Source organism: Monomorium pharaonis, chromosome 6 (genome assembly GCF_013373865.1).
Source record: "Monomorium pharaonis isolate MP-MQ-018 chromosome 6, ASM1337386v2, whole genome shotgun sequence".
In the NCBI taxonomy this organism is placed as follows: Eukaryota; Metazoa; Arthropoda; class Insecta; order Hymenoptera; family Formicidae; genus Monomorium; species Monomorium pharaonis.
In genome coordinates this window covers 19,054,755-19,067,188 of record NC_050472.1, presented here as the reverse complement: position 1 = coordinate 19,067,188, position 12,434 = coordinate 19,054,755, and the positions used below count along the sequence as shown (strand labels likewise).

At 35.6% G+C, this 12,434-nt stretch overlaps 1 protein-coding gene across 5 annotated transcripts in view; it reads right to left on the bottom strand.

Annotated features, from left to right (window-relative positions):
* Nucleotides 1–12,434, bottom strand: part of LOC105828721 (alpha-catulin) — a 94,720-nt gene that overhangs the window by 55,895 nt on the left and 26,391 nt on the right. The window contains exon 1 of one of the 5 annotated variants that reach the window (XM_028190881.2): nt 6,253–6,386. The exons of the other annotated variants lie outside the window; for them this stretch is intronic. Coding sequence (XP_028046682.2) covers nt 6,253–6,315 — 63 coding nt within the window. The 5' untranslated portion in view covers nt 6,316–6,386. Of the gene's footprint in view, nt 1–6,252; nt 6,387–12,434 lie in introns of those variants that run through there. 5 annotated transcript variants of the gene reach the window in all.

Below are 12,434 nucleotides of genomic sequence, written 5' to 3'. Positions count from 1 at the left end.
CATAGTTCATTTCCATTTCAAAAGTAACGCCACAACATATCGAGGTTTGTCGAATCGTGAGAAATTATCAATCCGTTAACGCGTTCCAGCTATGTGGAAATACCAGCTTAGTTATTGAAATATTTCCGCGAAATTTAATGCAGATTGTTGTAGAGTTAAGATAATCAAATTCTAAGACTTATTTCAGTGAATTCTCTGATTAATTGTGTTTGCTATATTAACTTAAGAAGTTATTTATATTCTAATTAGGCTTAATAACATTCTAGCTTTTTTTATAAAATTTATACTAATGATGAAAATCAGTATCTTTTATAAACCGCAAAAAATTTATGTTAAAAGGTATTAAACTTTACAGATTAATTAAAATTTAAAAAAATTGTTACTATTAGTGAATTATAATTATTATTATGATTTACTAATTAAAACAAACATATCTTTTTGCATAAAAGACCCCGCATGATTCTTATGAAACGTGAGTCCCCTCGTCTCTCACATCGTAGTGCTTGTTTCATGTGAGCCTTTTCTCATTTATTCGATCAAATTATCATTCTCTTCCTGATTATTTCTTTCATTAACATCCAGAATTCTGTTTAATACGACTTTGTTTGGATATTTTATATTAAGCTGATGCTGTGCATAGCCTAAAAATTATGTAATGTTTGTTACACGAGCACAACGTCCCTGAATGCATATAAAGGTATTAATAAAATATACATATTTACAAAAGCACACACACACGCACACGCACAAAATATTCACTAATACAAGTCTATATGTATTCATTATATATAAAAGAAGGCATCAGGTTTTATGAAAGAGCTACAGCAAATATTCAGAATGTATGACTTTAGTGTTCCACATTTCTTTAATGTTTAATTTTACATGGTGGCAATAGAGATTTGTTTAGGATGATAAAAATTATATATATATTTTTTAATATTAGACATTAGTTACTTTTATAAATTTTGATACTTTATTCTATTTATTAAATAATTTTTTAAGAATCCAGAATAGTAAAAACCGGAATTACCATTTTTCCTATTTATGGACTTTTCTAGCTAACTCTGTTTTTAGTTATCTCCTGTACAAAGCATAGAAATTTTGAATAATTATTTATGTTTGTCATAATATTTTATTGTTCATCGCTTAGCTCTCTCTCGGCAATTGTAATCTCTTGTGATTTCACGCAGGAGAATTATTTATGTTAATGAAACGCACACTTTTCGCGGTGATGTTTATATATATAGTTAATCACGGTGAAAGCCATTAGTTCCATTGACATGAAGTTTATATTAACTCGTTGAACGAACTCAGCGAGTGGCTATAGAAAATTTACATGCGTTATAATGTGACGCGTATTAAATCGGCCAGACTAATAAACATTGTACTTGGTACACATTTTACTGTACATTTTTTATCATTATACAGGTGGATGATTTTTTCACGTTAATTTGAACGATTACATTTTAGCTGAAAATTAATAATTGGCAGCTTGTTTTATTTAATATTGAATATAAAAATACTCATTTGTTTCAATTTTTTTCTGTAGGTATTACAAGATCTTTAATTTTGTAATATAACAAAATTACAGTCATAAAATTAATTATCACAGAATAGTGTATTTTATGCTACAAATTCATCAAATATTACAATTTGTTTTTGTGAAAATCTTTGTCAATGTTTATACATTCCTCAAAAGCTTTTGACTTGTAATGTAATTTGTAGTTCCAATCTAATAACAAGCCAATACATTTTTTTGGTTTAAACATTTCACTTTTAATTAATGTATCATTGGCAAGAATTTTTTCTTTCTATTAAATTTTCTAAAAAATTGTAATATTTGATAAAATTTGCGTAAAACAAACTCCAAATATCTTGTGTCTGAGCAATTAGTTTCGTAGCTGTAGATAAATAACATTTCTAAAAGATAAAAAGATCCTACATGCTTTCTTCGATTATAATTGAATATACCAATTTCGTGAAAATCCTCTTCACATAGCTTGGTTAACGACGTTGTTGTATAAATAAAGATAGAGCAGGTCCGGATTAAGGTAATCCGTTTATTCATGATTGGATTCCAGACATAGATATGCCATAAGATATTTCCTTCCTTTCTCAAAATTGTTGTTGAAGGCTATATAATTAACTCTTATTTTCATGGCATATTTATTATTAGACCCAAAATTACGTAGATCCATATCGGTTTTTAAAATTTTTTATCGGTTTTATCGGTCTTTCACCTTTTCTTTTATAAAACTAACAAAGGATAGAACTACGATAACTATCATTATTTTTATATTATAACTATTTTAAACTATTAAATATATTTATTTCCGATAGAACCTGTTAATATATTATTATTATTAGAGTTAAGTATATTAAGTATATTAAGTATCTTCATCTTAAAACTTTGTTGATATTATTTTAATATTTTTTTTAATTTTGTAATCTGTTCTGTAATTAATTCTGCAATTAATTAGAATTAATTTAATTTGTTGCGTGTATTTAAGATCTTTGTAAGTATCTTTGTAATACATCTACACTAGATACAAACGATCCTTGAATACTAGTTTTAAATAAGGACATCAAATTAGATAAAGTGCGACATATTTATAACGAGTGACAGAAACTCGTTTTGCAAATGACATGCTTTTAATCGTTGAAAATTAGCGAAGACCACGAGCTTTGTTGTGATAGAAGGACGAACTTCTCGTCCGTCGTTTTATTGTCGTGCGAATGGCGCATAAATCTCCCTTCGTAATTCGTTTCCGATGAACTACGCAAGCGTAACGCAGGCCGGATTTCCACTACGAGAGAAATAGAGAGGACGCATGTTTAATTATTTTACGTAAACCGCATGTTACGTTACAATTTATGCGTTAAAATTAGTAATGGGTCGCCGAACCGAGTAAACACGAAAACTTATAACATCGCGCAATCATTGTGAAAAGATTAGGCCGACACGCGCAGTGTGTGGCTTGACACAAGCGTTAATAGACTTGCGTGACTTTAAATTATGAAGCACGTAGATGAATTTTGCTGATAATTTACACGATTTTATTTCCGACGCTTCACAACTTTATTGATACTCAGACTAACGCAATACATATTTTCAAACGTGAATAACTAACATGACGATTTATCGGAAAATCTGATCATTCAACTTGGTTTGTTAAATTAATTTATAAAACTTAATTTTTTTCATAAATTTTAATATATTATACTTTTATTACAACTATTACTGTTAGAAAAAACATGATTTTTGTTAATAAAATGTGTATTAAATTGTCGAAAAGGCAACACTTTTGTTCTGTTATATAACATATCGTTTGGTTAATTACATTTTGGCTGTGCTATTATAGTATATTAGTTTTTTAATATACAATATATTGCTGTAATTTTGGAATAAATATGTAAAAAATTTGTATGAAATTATTAAGTGTCAGAAGACAATTTCACTGATATCTACACGGAGAAAATTTTATAGTAAAAATTACTGTGTACGATAGTAGCTGTGGACCATGAGAAGATATTTTTAAAGAATTATACCATAAGTAATGTAAATGTTATGGGAATTTGATAAAAAACGTAGTAAAAGTTTTCTTAATTGCTTCCTCCGTGTTTACCATGATAATTTTTACTGCAAAATTTTCTCCGTGTAATTTCAAGTTAATTGCTTTATCAGGTGGTTCTCGATTTTGCTTAGAAGTCGACCTGAAAATTTTTATTTAGTTCCTTGTTTGTATTATACGAATGCTGGAAGAGTAATTTCCTCCGGGAATTCTCCCTAACACGAGAGGGTTCAAGGGTTCGATAGCGTTTCGTGGTGTATGTATAAGGAGATAGGAAGTAGAGGAAATGGTTCTATTTGGAAGCATTCTCATTTAAAATAATATTATTAAAACGAAATAACCGGTTATCGAGGTTTATCTATGTTCGAATACTCTAAGATCTAAATATATCTATATTCGAAAATGTATTACCCTAACAAAACTTTTTTTTTTAATGAAAGGCAACTTTTGAAAAACGCACGATTGCATGATTGCACAAACCGCGAAAAATTCACAGTTGAAAGAAATTATCGTAAGTTGTTACAGGTGTAAACAGTCACGAGAATTTGAATGTTTCTAGGAATTTACGAGAACGTTATTTCACGCTTGCAATTTGGCATGCAATCTTCTTTCGTTTCCTGTGCTCATTTGACTTCCGCCTACCCGTTTCAATTTGAATTTCGCGAAGCTCGATTGTCACTGAAAAGGGTACAATTTTAATCGCGCAAACTCTTCACCTTCGTTCTTCGATTCAACGCATACAACGTTATATAAGGTATATTTTATAAAGAAGATAAACGCGCTTGCTGTAAATATCGGTAGCCTTCAGGGGAAAATCGATTATAACACGAATCCATCTTACTGCAAATACTTTGAGATGCAACGATCTGTTCTTTCCATATGGAAAAGTCTATCAGGATTTATGATGGAAACTTCACCTATAACCCCTATCTTCTAGCTGTATGATTTTGTTAAAGCTCAGTTTGTTATATTTCTTATGGGATTTTTTCCAAGGACTGACTTTTAAAACAATCACGGTTAACTTGATTAATGACCTTTATCCCTTGTTCATAAGGTCCTCTACCTTTAAGCAACATTTATCGAATAAATTATTTATGATAACGTACGCTTAAGGTAGAATCGGAGTCATGTTCAATTACATGTTCAATGATATTTAACATAAAAAATTTTTTTTAATAAAACATTTTGAACACATTTTTTTACAAAAATATGAATGTTTTGAAATTGTTTTTAAATCAATTATAATTTCCTTATGAGAGTAATATAAAAAAACGAATTAAAACGTAATTATTTCATAATAAAAATTTGTGTTATTTATAAATGCACTGTACAAATGAACAAGTAGAACAAAATTTATTCGTCCGTAAAATTTATACATTTCTCTGCATATTACGTCAGCACCGTGGAAGAAAATATAATTATTCATTAGCTTGTTAGCATATTATTCTTGTGAAATTTTCTGTTATAGGAAAACTAAGAATTCTAATATAATTCTTTTTTGCAGGCAAGTCGTCTTTCTTAAAGCGACACCTCACAAGAACAATGTGCGCATAAAAATTTAAATGCGTATTTACATATAAATGTATAAGAATCTTCTTAAATTGATGAAATGGTTAAACATATCCTTTTCATTTATTTTTCACGATTCACGTAATTAAGATAGATATTTTATATTTTCTATTAAACACGTTTCAATTATTTGTATCATATATTTTTCTATCGTCATCTTAAATGAAAAAATATCTCACATGTTATGACTTTTATCACTTAATTTAGCTGAATTAAAACTTGAGAAATTGGATATTTTATTAGTTGCTCTGTAATCTTAGAGACAATGCATTTGCGTGTTTAAATTAATTAAGAAATGCGTAAAATATGAGCTACAGTTCCATATTTTCGCTCTGAGGCTTTCTAGATCATTAATTTTCTTCTTTTTACACTCTTTCAACAAAGAGTTCCAAATTAGTTTTTTGTTACACCGACGCGATAAACGATAATCTTCTCGGCTTTATGACATTTCCGCCGGTTTCTAAGGCGAAATTCTAAGGAGAAATCTTGGCATTTTCATGAAGCTTTTGCGAATTTTTCCTCAAAAGTTTCTTTGAGGAGATTTAAAATTATTTGAATAGCCGTATTCTAGAATTATGATAAAATATTTATTAAGTTATGCTGATTTATCTAGTCCAAAATTATATATTAAAGAACTCCATTAATGTTGTTTTTATTACTTCTGTAAAAAGGCAGATACATTAAGATGAATTTCAGATAACAATCGATAGATTTAAGAGAAAAATGACGTAATTTGTTTTTAAAAGCCAGTAATATATACATCATATGCGATAAATTTACGCTTTAATGCATATATTACGTAAACTGGAATATAAAGTGGATTTTAAATGTCAGGTGCAACGTTTGAAATGTAGAATAAGAACTGATGTGTCCATAAAGGACTTATCATAGGCATCTGTTGTATGTGATATTCGTTACTAGGTTTTGTAAAATGTATAGCACGCCGGTGATTTATAAAGTAATGAAGAGATACCGATAAGTCTCTTAAAAATTTTCTTTCTTCAAAACAACAGATACGGGGGGGGGGGGAGGAAGGGAGGTAGTCGATATGATGAAAACTTTTGGTAATTCAGCCGGTGTATCGGTGGATCGTTACATCGCGAGAACGTACCTGTCGTTCACCAGCCATGCCGCCCTCGTACATGCTTCCTCGTCGATAATACACCGCCGGCATACAAAATTTCAACGATACGGACCCCTCGGGATCCCGTCTCTAGTCTTATCGCGCTACAATAGTCTCTTTTTCTTCCTTCTTTAATCTACCATTAATTATACTATATTCTGTTCTTAAGGTCGTTTATTATTGTGCCGTGTCACGATTGTTTTGTTCGGTTTATATCTTCGTCTCCTTTCCGCTCCTCTCTTCAACCGTCAGCTTTCCGCCCCGACTTTTGCGTATGATTAAAATATACTATGAATCGTCAACGTCGTTAAGATATGTATGCTCTTCTCTTATAGGTATAGAAATATTACTTTTCTCTCTATCTCTCTCTCTTTCTCTCTCTCTCTCTCTCTCTCTCTCACTCTCTTCCTTGGTGCAGATATAATCTCGTGTTCATTAACAAGTGATACTTTGGAGCTCTTCGATATTCCGCCGTTCCTTGAAGCCGCTCTCTTGCGCGGCGCGCGACGGTGGCAACAAAAATAGACGCGCGTGCGACGGTTAAGTATGTGCAATATGTATGTGTATATATATAATATATTTTTTCTCTCTCCTTCTCTGTGTTTGTTTGTAGGAAGATCACTGGTCGTTTAGGCTAATACAGGTCCAGAACTTGTATCCGGGCAAGTGAGGTCGCCGTAAGTGTCGAGCCGAGCTCGCTCTTGCAAGTTCGTCGTCACCCTCTCGACGAGGTGCATGACCCGTTGACGGCAAAAGTGGATTGTTGCTGATTCTCGCTGATCTTCGCGATCTCTCTCTCTCTCTTTCTTTCTTTTAGGCTCTCTGGTTTCTTGTCCTCTCGTTGAAACGATCGTTGACGCGCCGTTTCGACGCTATGGGGGTTGCTTCTCTCGAAGTAGACGCCTCGGCGTCTCCGCAGGAAACTCCGCTGGAGCCTCGAGAGTTTATTCCTCGAAGTGGGGCTCCGGGAACCCGGCGTGTTCCAATAATCGTTACCCTGTTACGCGTGCCTGCGGGCCAAAGTCGCCGGGCCGATTCTTCTGGCGAAGATGCGTTTCTGCCAGGTGAAAGAGAGAGACCTTCTAGAAGAGACCTTCTAGAAAGATTTAGGCTGCGCGCGAGAAATCTGCTCCCAAGCGGATTAGCGCGCGTGATGATGACTGATGACGGTCAATGACGACGGACCGCTTGTCGTTGTTAAGGGTGCACGACTCGCTGCCTGTACTCTCGCGTGCGCGCGTACACAGTGTGGGCGGACGACATGTGAGCCGCGCTGATGTGCGTATGCACCTGGATGTACGCGTGGTTTTCGACAGCTCCTTCCTGGCGTCGCTTTCCAATTCGTATCTACCTATCTGTACGCATATCATTGATTGCGCGATTGCTGATGCGACACGTGTATGTACGTACGTATGGGTGTGTGTATGTGTGTGTATTTTGAGGAAAAACCGTATATGTGTGTGTGTCCGTGTGCACGTATCACTCGTATGTGTGCGCACACTTAGGCTCACGTGTCCGTACGCGAGTACGCGACGCCGTTTCGCGAGGGTGAGTGGCTGAACCGCGAGAGGAGCCGTATATATGCCTCTATATACGTGGAGGACGTGAGTGACGTACGCAAGAGCCTGCCTACGTATGTGTATTGTGTGTATGTGTGCGCGCGAGAACGACGGAGCGCGCGTCGGCTTCGAGAGAAACAGGTACCGGCCTGCCGAGTGCTTAGGGGAAGACTGGACTCGGAAGCAGCAGCAGCAGCAGCAGCAGCAGCAGCAGCGGCGGCTCGGTGGGTCGGTGGCAGGATCCACCAGGGGAGAACGGAGACGACGACGACGACGACGGGCCACAGTGCGGCTGTGTGAATCGGCCGTCTCGCTCTCGCGCTGGTATTCCCACCCCGAACCTGCCGGAGTTACCCTCTCGCTCTCGCTCCCGCGCTCGCGCTCGGTCTACGTGAACGAACGAACGAACGAACGAACGAACGGCTGCCGGGCACAGGCGCGCTGCTGCCGCCACCTCTCTCTCTCTCTTTCTCTCTCTCTCCCATCGCCGCCGACCGAGAATCAATACGTCGGCAGTTTCTCCCTCCCCCGTTCGTACTTTCGCCCGCGAAATCTTAATTTTTGCGCTCAACACCGAGTGCCGGGTCCGAGTCTTACTTTGAACCTCGGTCAGCATCCGGATCGGCGTACACATTCGTCTGACTTCCGTGCGTAAACGGCGATCGGGTAAAGTGATCATCGGGGATCGCTTTTTGCAGCTCGACGGACCGCACGTTGTTTCCGTGCCCCGTGATGTCCAGGGGAAAGCTCGCTTTGTGCCCCTCTTCAGCAGCTTAAAAAGTACGGGAGATTCTTGTCTCCGGCGAGAGAGTTTGATAGCAATCGAGAGACGATGTCGATGGAAATTTTTTGTGTCTACGTGAATTCTTATTATGAAAGTTTGTGCGCAGGAAATAGCGAAAGAGAGGACGAGAGAAGAAAGGCGAGAATGGGTTTAATAGAGAGATAATAGGCTGGTAAATTGTTTATATCTAATTGTTGATAAGATTGCTTAAATGTTTGTTACATGAGCATAGCTTTATTGATTATTGATATTTAATACGAACACTGTCATGTATCTTTATTATTTTTATGAACAACTTATCGAATAATCTTAACAAATCTGAGACGTAGCCAGGATTTAACTTAGACAAGTTATTTCCTTTATTTCTTCGTTTTTCAATTCTGTAATGTAAGTGCATTATTTACAATGCGAATTACAATAATTTAATTATTTTCTAACTAATATTTAACTAATATTAGGAAATAAGAGTTTTAATTCTTTAGCTTATAAAATAAATTTAATATATAAGGATATTATAATTGTGTAATTTCCAACACTGCTAAATATTGTGGAGACACGGCTGCGCTGTCAAAGTTCGCGAAGAGGCTAAAATTCGAAAGCTATTTATGTTGCATGCCTGGCTTTTAACGTAACGCTCTTCGAGTCTCAGTTTTAACACGTATGACGTTCGATACTATCGCCGACCGTGAAGCGTTTCGCTAGAGCGTTATAATAAGATTGACTTGGAGTCACTCGTGATTAGAAATTAGATAATCCCGCTTTAATGTCTCGTCTAGGGCACTCATCTCTACACTGAATACAATAGTGTAACACGATTACGAATAACAGAGCTATCGTCATAAAATACGTTAAAAGTTCAGATACGGAAGTGATACGTGACACAATTTCACAGAAGAGTAAGAGTTTTCGACGATGTAATTATTATCGGAGCGAAAGAGAAAAATGTGAATAACCGCGAGGATGTAATTTATGAGTGTAATAACAATGTTACGTACTTCGCTGTTAAGGGGATGCTAAAGTTGCCCTGTTTTATCGATCATTCATTATTTCCAATTCATTAATTTTTTAATTGCATTTACAGAATTAAAATTTCTTTTCCAGAATTAAAGTACAGACGGTAACATAACGAAAAAAAACTTTCAAATTAAAATTTTTTTCGTTTGTTGTATAAAATTCTTACACGCGCATTATGTTACCGTCTGTACTTTAATTCTGGAAAAGGATTTTTATTTCTGTAAATACAATTAAAAGATTAGTGAATTGGAAATAATCAAATTGATCAGTAAAACAGGACAACATTAGGGTCCCGTTAATGGAAGAGTCGTCATTATGAGGAATGCCGTTTCGGCGCTATCAGTAACATAATAATCTCCGATAAGGAGGTGTCAGAAACGAAATGTCACGAATAAGAAAAATTGTTTCGGAGACGATGAAACTGAGGGGAATTGAACGGCGTGAGAAAAAAAATGACTTAGGGTAGCGAAACGGCCGAATGAAGAAATAACGTTATCCTCATATATATTTGCAATAATTCTTATAGCTCGAGGGTTTTCTACCGGGTTATTATTGCGAGAAAAGGAATCTTTGATCACGTGACAATGATTATTCTTTTTAAGCTGAGAAAATAGGAAAATTTATTCTAAGAGATGCACATGTATTGTTCTTAAATATTTGTCTGGAAGTCTTGGCTAAGATATGTATGTACCCGCGGCATTGATGGAACATCTGTATATGCGAAGACATACAGTCGGAAGTACATAGGTACTCGGTTACGTACATTCTCTCGCCCTTCTCCGAGTAGTAAAGGATTTCTGTCTCGCGCGAGACATTTGGCCATGATGCGTCGTCAATGTGGAGCTCGTGATAGTTGAGCAACAGATACTTGCAGTAATTACAAACTTACTAAATATGTCATTCGTGTTAGACAGTAGCTAGGTTGAAGATCGTATTTGAACGCTTGAGATGAAAGGGAAAGAAAGTTAATCTAAGGAGGTACAAAGTCATATTAGGAATTAATACTATAAATGTGTCGTTTGCATTTTGTTTAGTTTCATAATACCATATTCTCATCTGTTATATGCACAAGCGGGGTAGAGGCTGTCTTTAACATCTTTCTTAAGATATATATATATATATCAACGTGGCGGCGCAAGAGCAGAGATACGAAATACGAGGTACATACACACTGAGTGTGAGGATAAAAGCAGATTAACATAGAGGTAGAGCAAAGAGAAGAGCTTGTTAAATGATACACGCGGATGGAAATTTCTATGGAGCAGTGATCTCTTGAAATTAGCGCGCATTGCGAGATGTACAACTTAAGTGATTCTCTTTTACGATATTATCGAGGTGCAGCAAGATGGGAAGGAGTAAATAAGATTGGATAGATACGCAAGGCGGTTAACGTAATATTTATGAGGCTGCGAGGCGAGGCAGGTTGCAACGTATCTTATGGGTACGTATCCTGTACCCATCTGCCGCAAATGGCTTTCGGAGTCTTTCACGTACGTTTCCCGATAGCTCTAGGCACCAATACCGTAATACCGTATTACATCGCGGAAACTGAATGAAGAATTTCATATGGCAGGCTTAGTGTTTGAATGATCCCTTCGTGAGAATCTCCGAAATCAATACCGACATACTTCGGATGAGATACGTCAGCCGTCGTGCATTACGGTAAATTAGCGCTCTTGGATGCTTCCTTGTTCCTCCCTCGAGTTTATTTAAGTTCCATTTAAAGGTTCTTTATATCGTTCTTGTCGCAAAGTGCCAGGTTCTTGAAAACAAAGTTCGCAGCCTTTGGAAAGTCGCGTAAGCACTTCCGAGTCTTTTGTACTCACGACGAATGTCGTTCCAACTTGACGACAAAAAAAGCACATGGTGCGAATAAAAGCGAAAGGACGGTGCATTTCTTCCTTAGTTAGAAGTGATAAAACGCACGACAGGCATTGTAAGTTATCAACATTTGCAAAGTAAATTGAATTTCTTGAATTTAAGTCTAATATTGTGAATTTCGTATCAGTCATTAATGACAATTCGCCGAATTATTTCGTTTTCTTGCGTAGTTTTAACATTTATTGTTTATGAAATTTAGTTTTATTAAGTTATTTTCTCGGTTTGATTGATATTTAATTAAAGAATTATGATGTACAATTTATGAAATTCTACATTGCGTATTGTAGCAACACGTGATAAAATAACGTTATCGAAGAAATGTGCAGTCTTTCTCTTCTAATTTTTAATTAAAGTGCCGTTTGGCGATGTTCCAAGCTGGATAAATTCCAGGTTACGAGTTGGTTTTAAGAAAAACTTTCAGTATGGTAGATATACAGAAATTTTATTTGAGAAAAGCTGATATCTGTAAATTCTGGAATTCACTAGGACCTGTTCATCTTAAGACCGTAATAAAGCCAGTCCCTTTTATCTTGCACTGATCTGGAAGACTTTGCCTCGTTCGTCGAATAAGTTTCATTTTTACGGGATCTTCCATCTCCATGTCAATTTCAGCAGATATTTTATGGGAATTCATAAAAAAAAACCTGGAACCGCAACAGATTAGTCAGCGAATGAAAAATTTCGAGAACAAAAAATTCGAGATGATCGAGTGTTTCTTCGAAGTTCCGAAAAAAAGAGTGTGTACGTATATGTAATATATTTGAAAAGTATTATGTAATTCCAGTGCTCATTTCAAGTAAATGTACATAAATGGTAAATATTTGTCATTTTATATTTATTACAAAATATTAATTTCAAGTAGTATTTTTATAGATACGTTATTTAAATAAATATTTCTATTGAATCTATTTCCAAATTTTCTGACCATTATG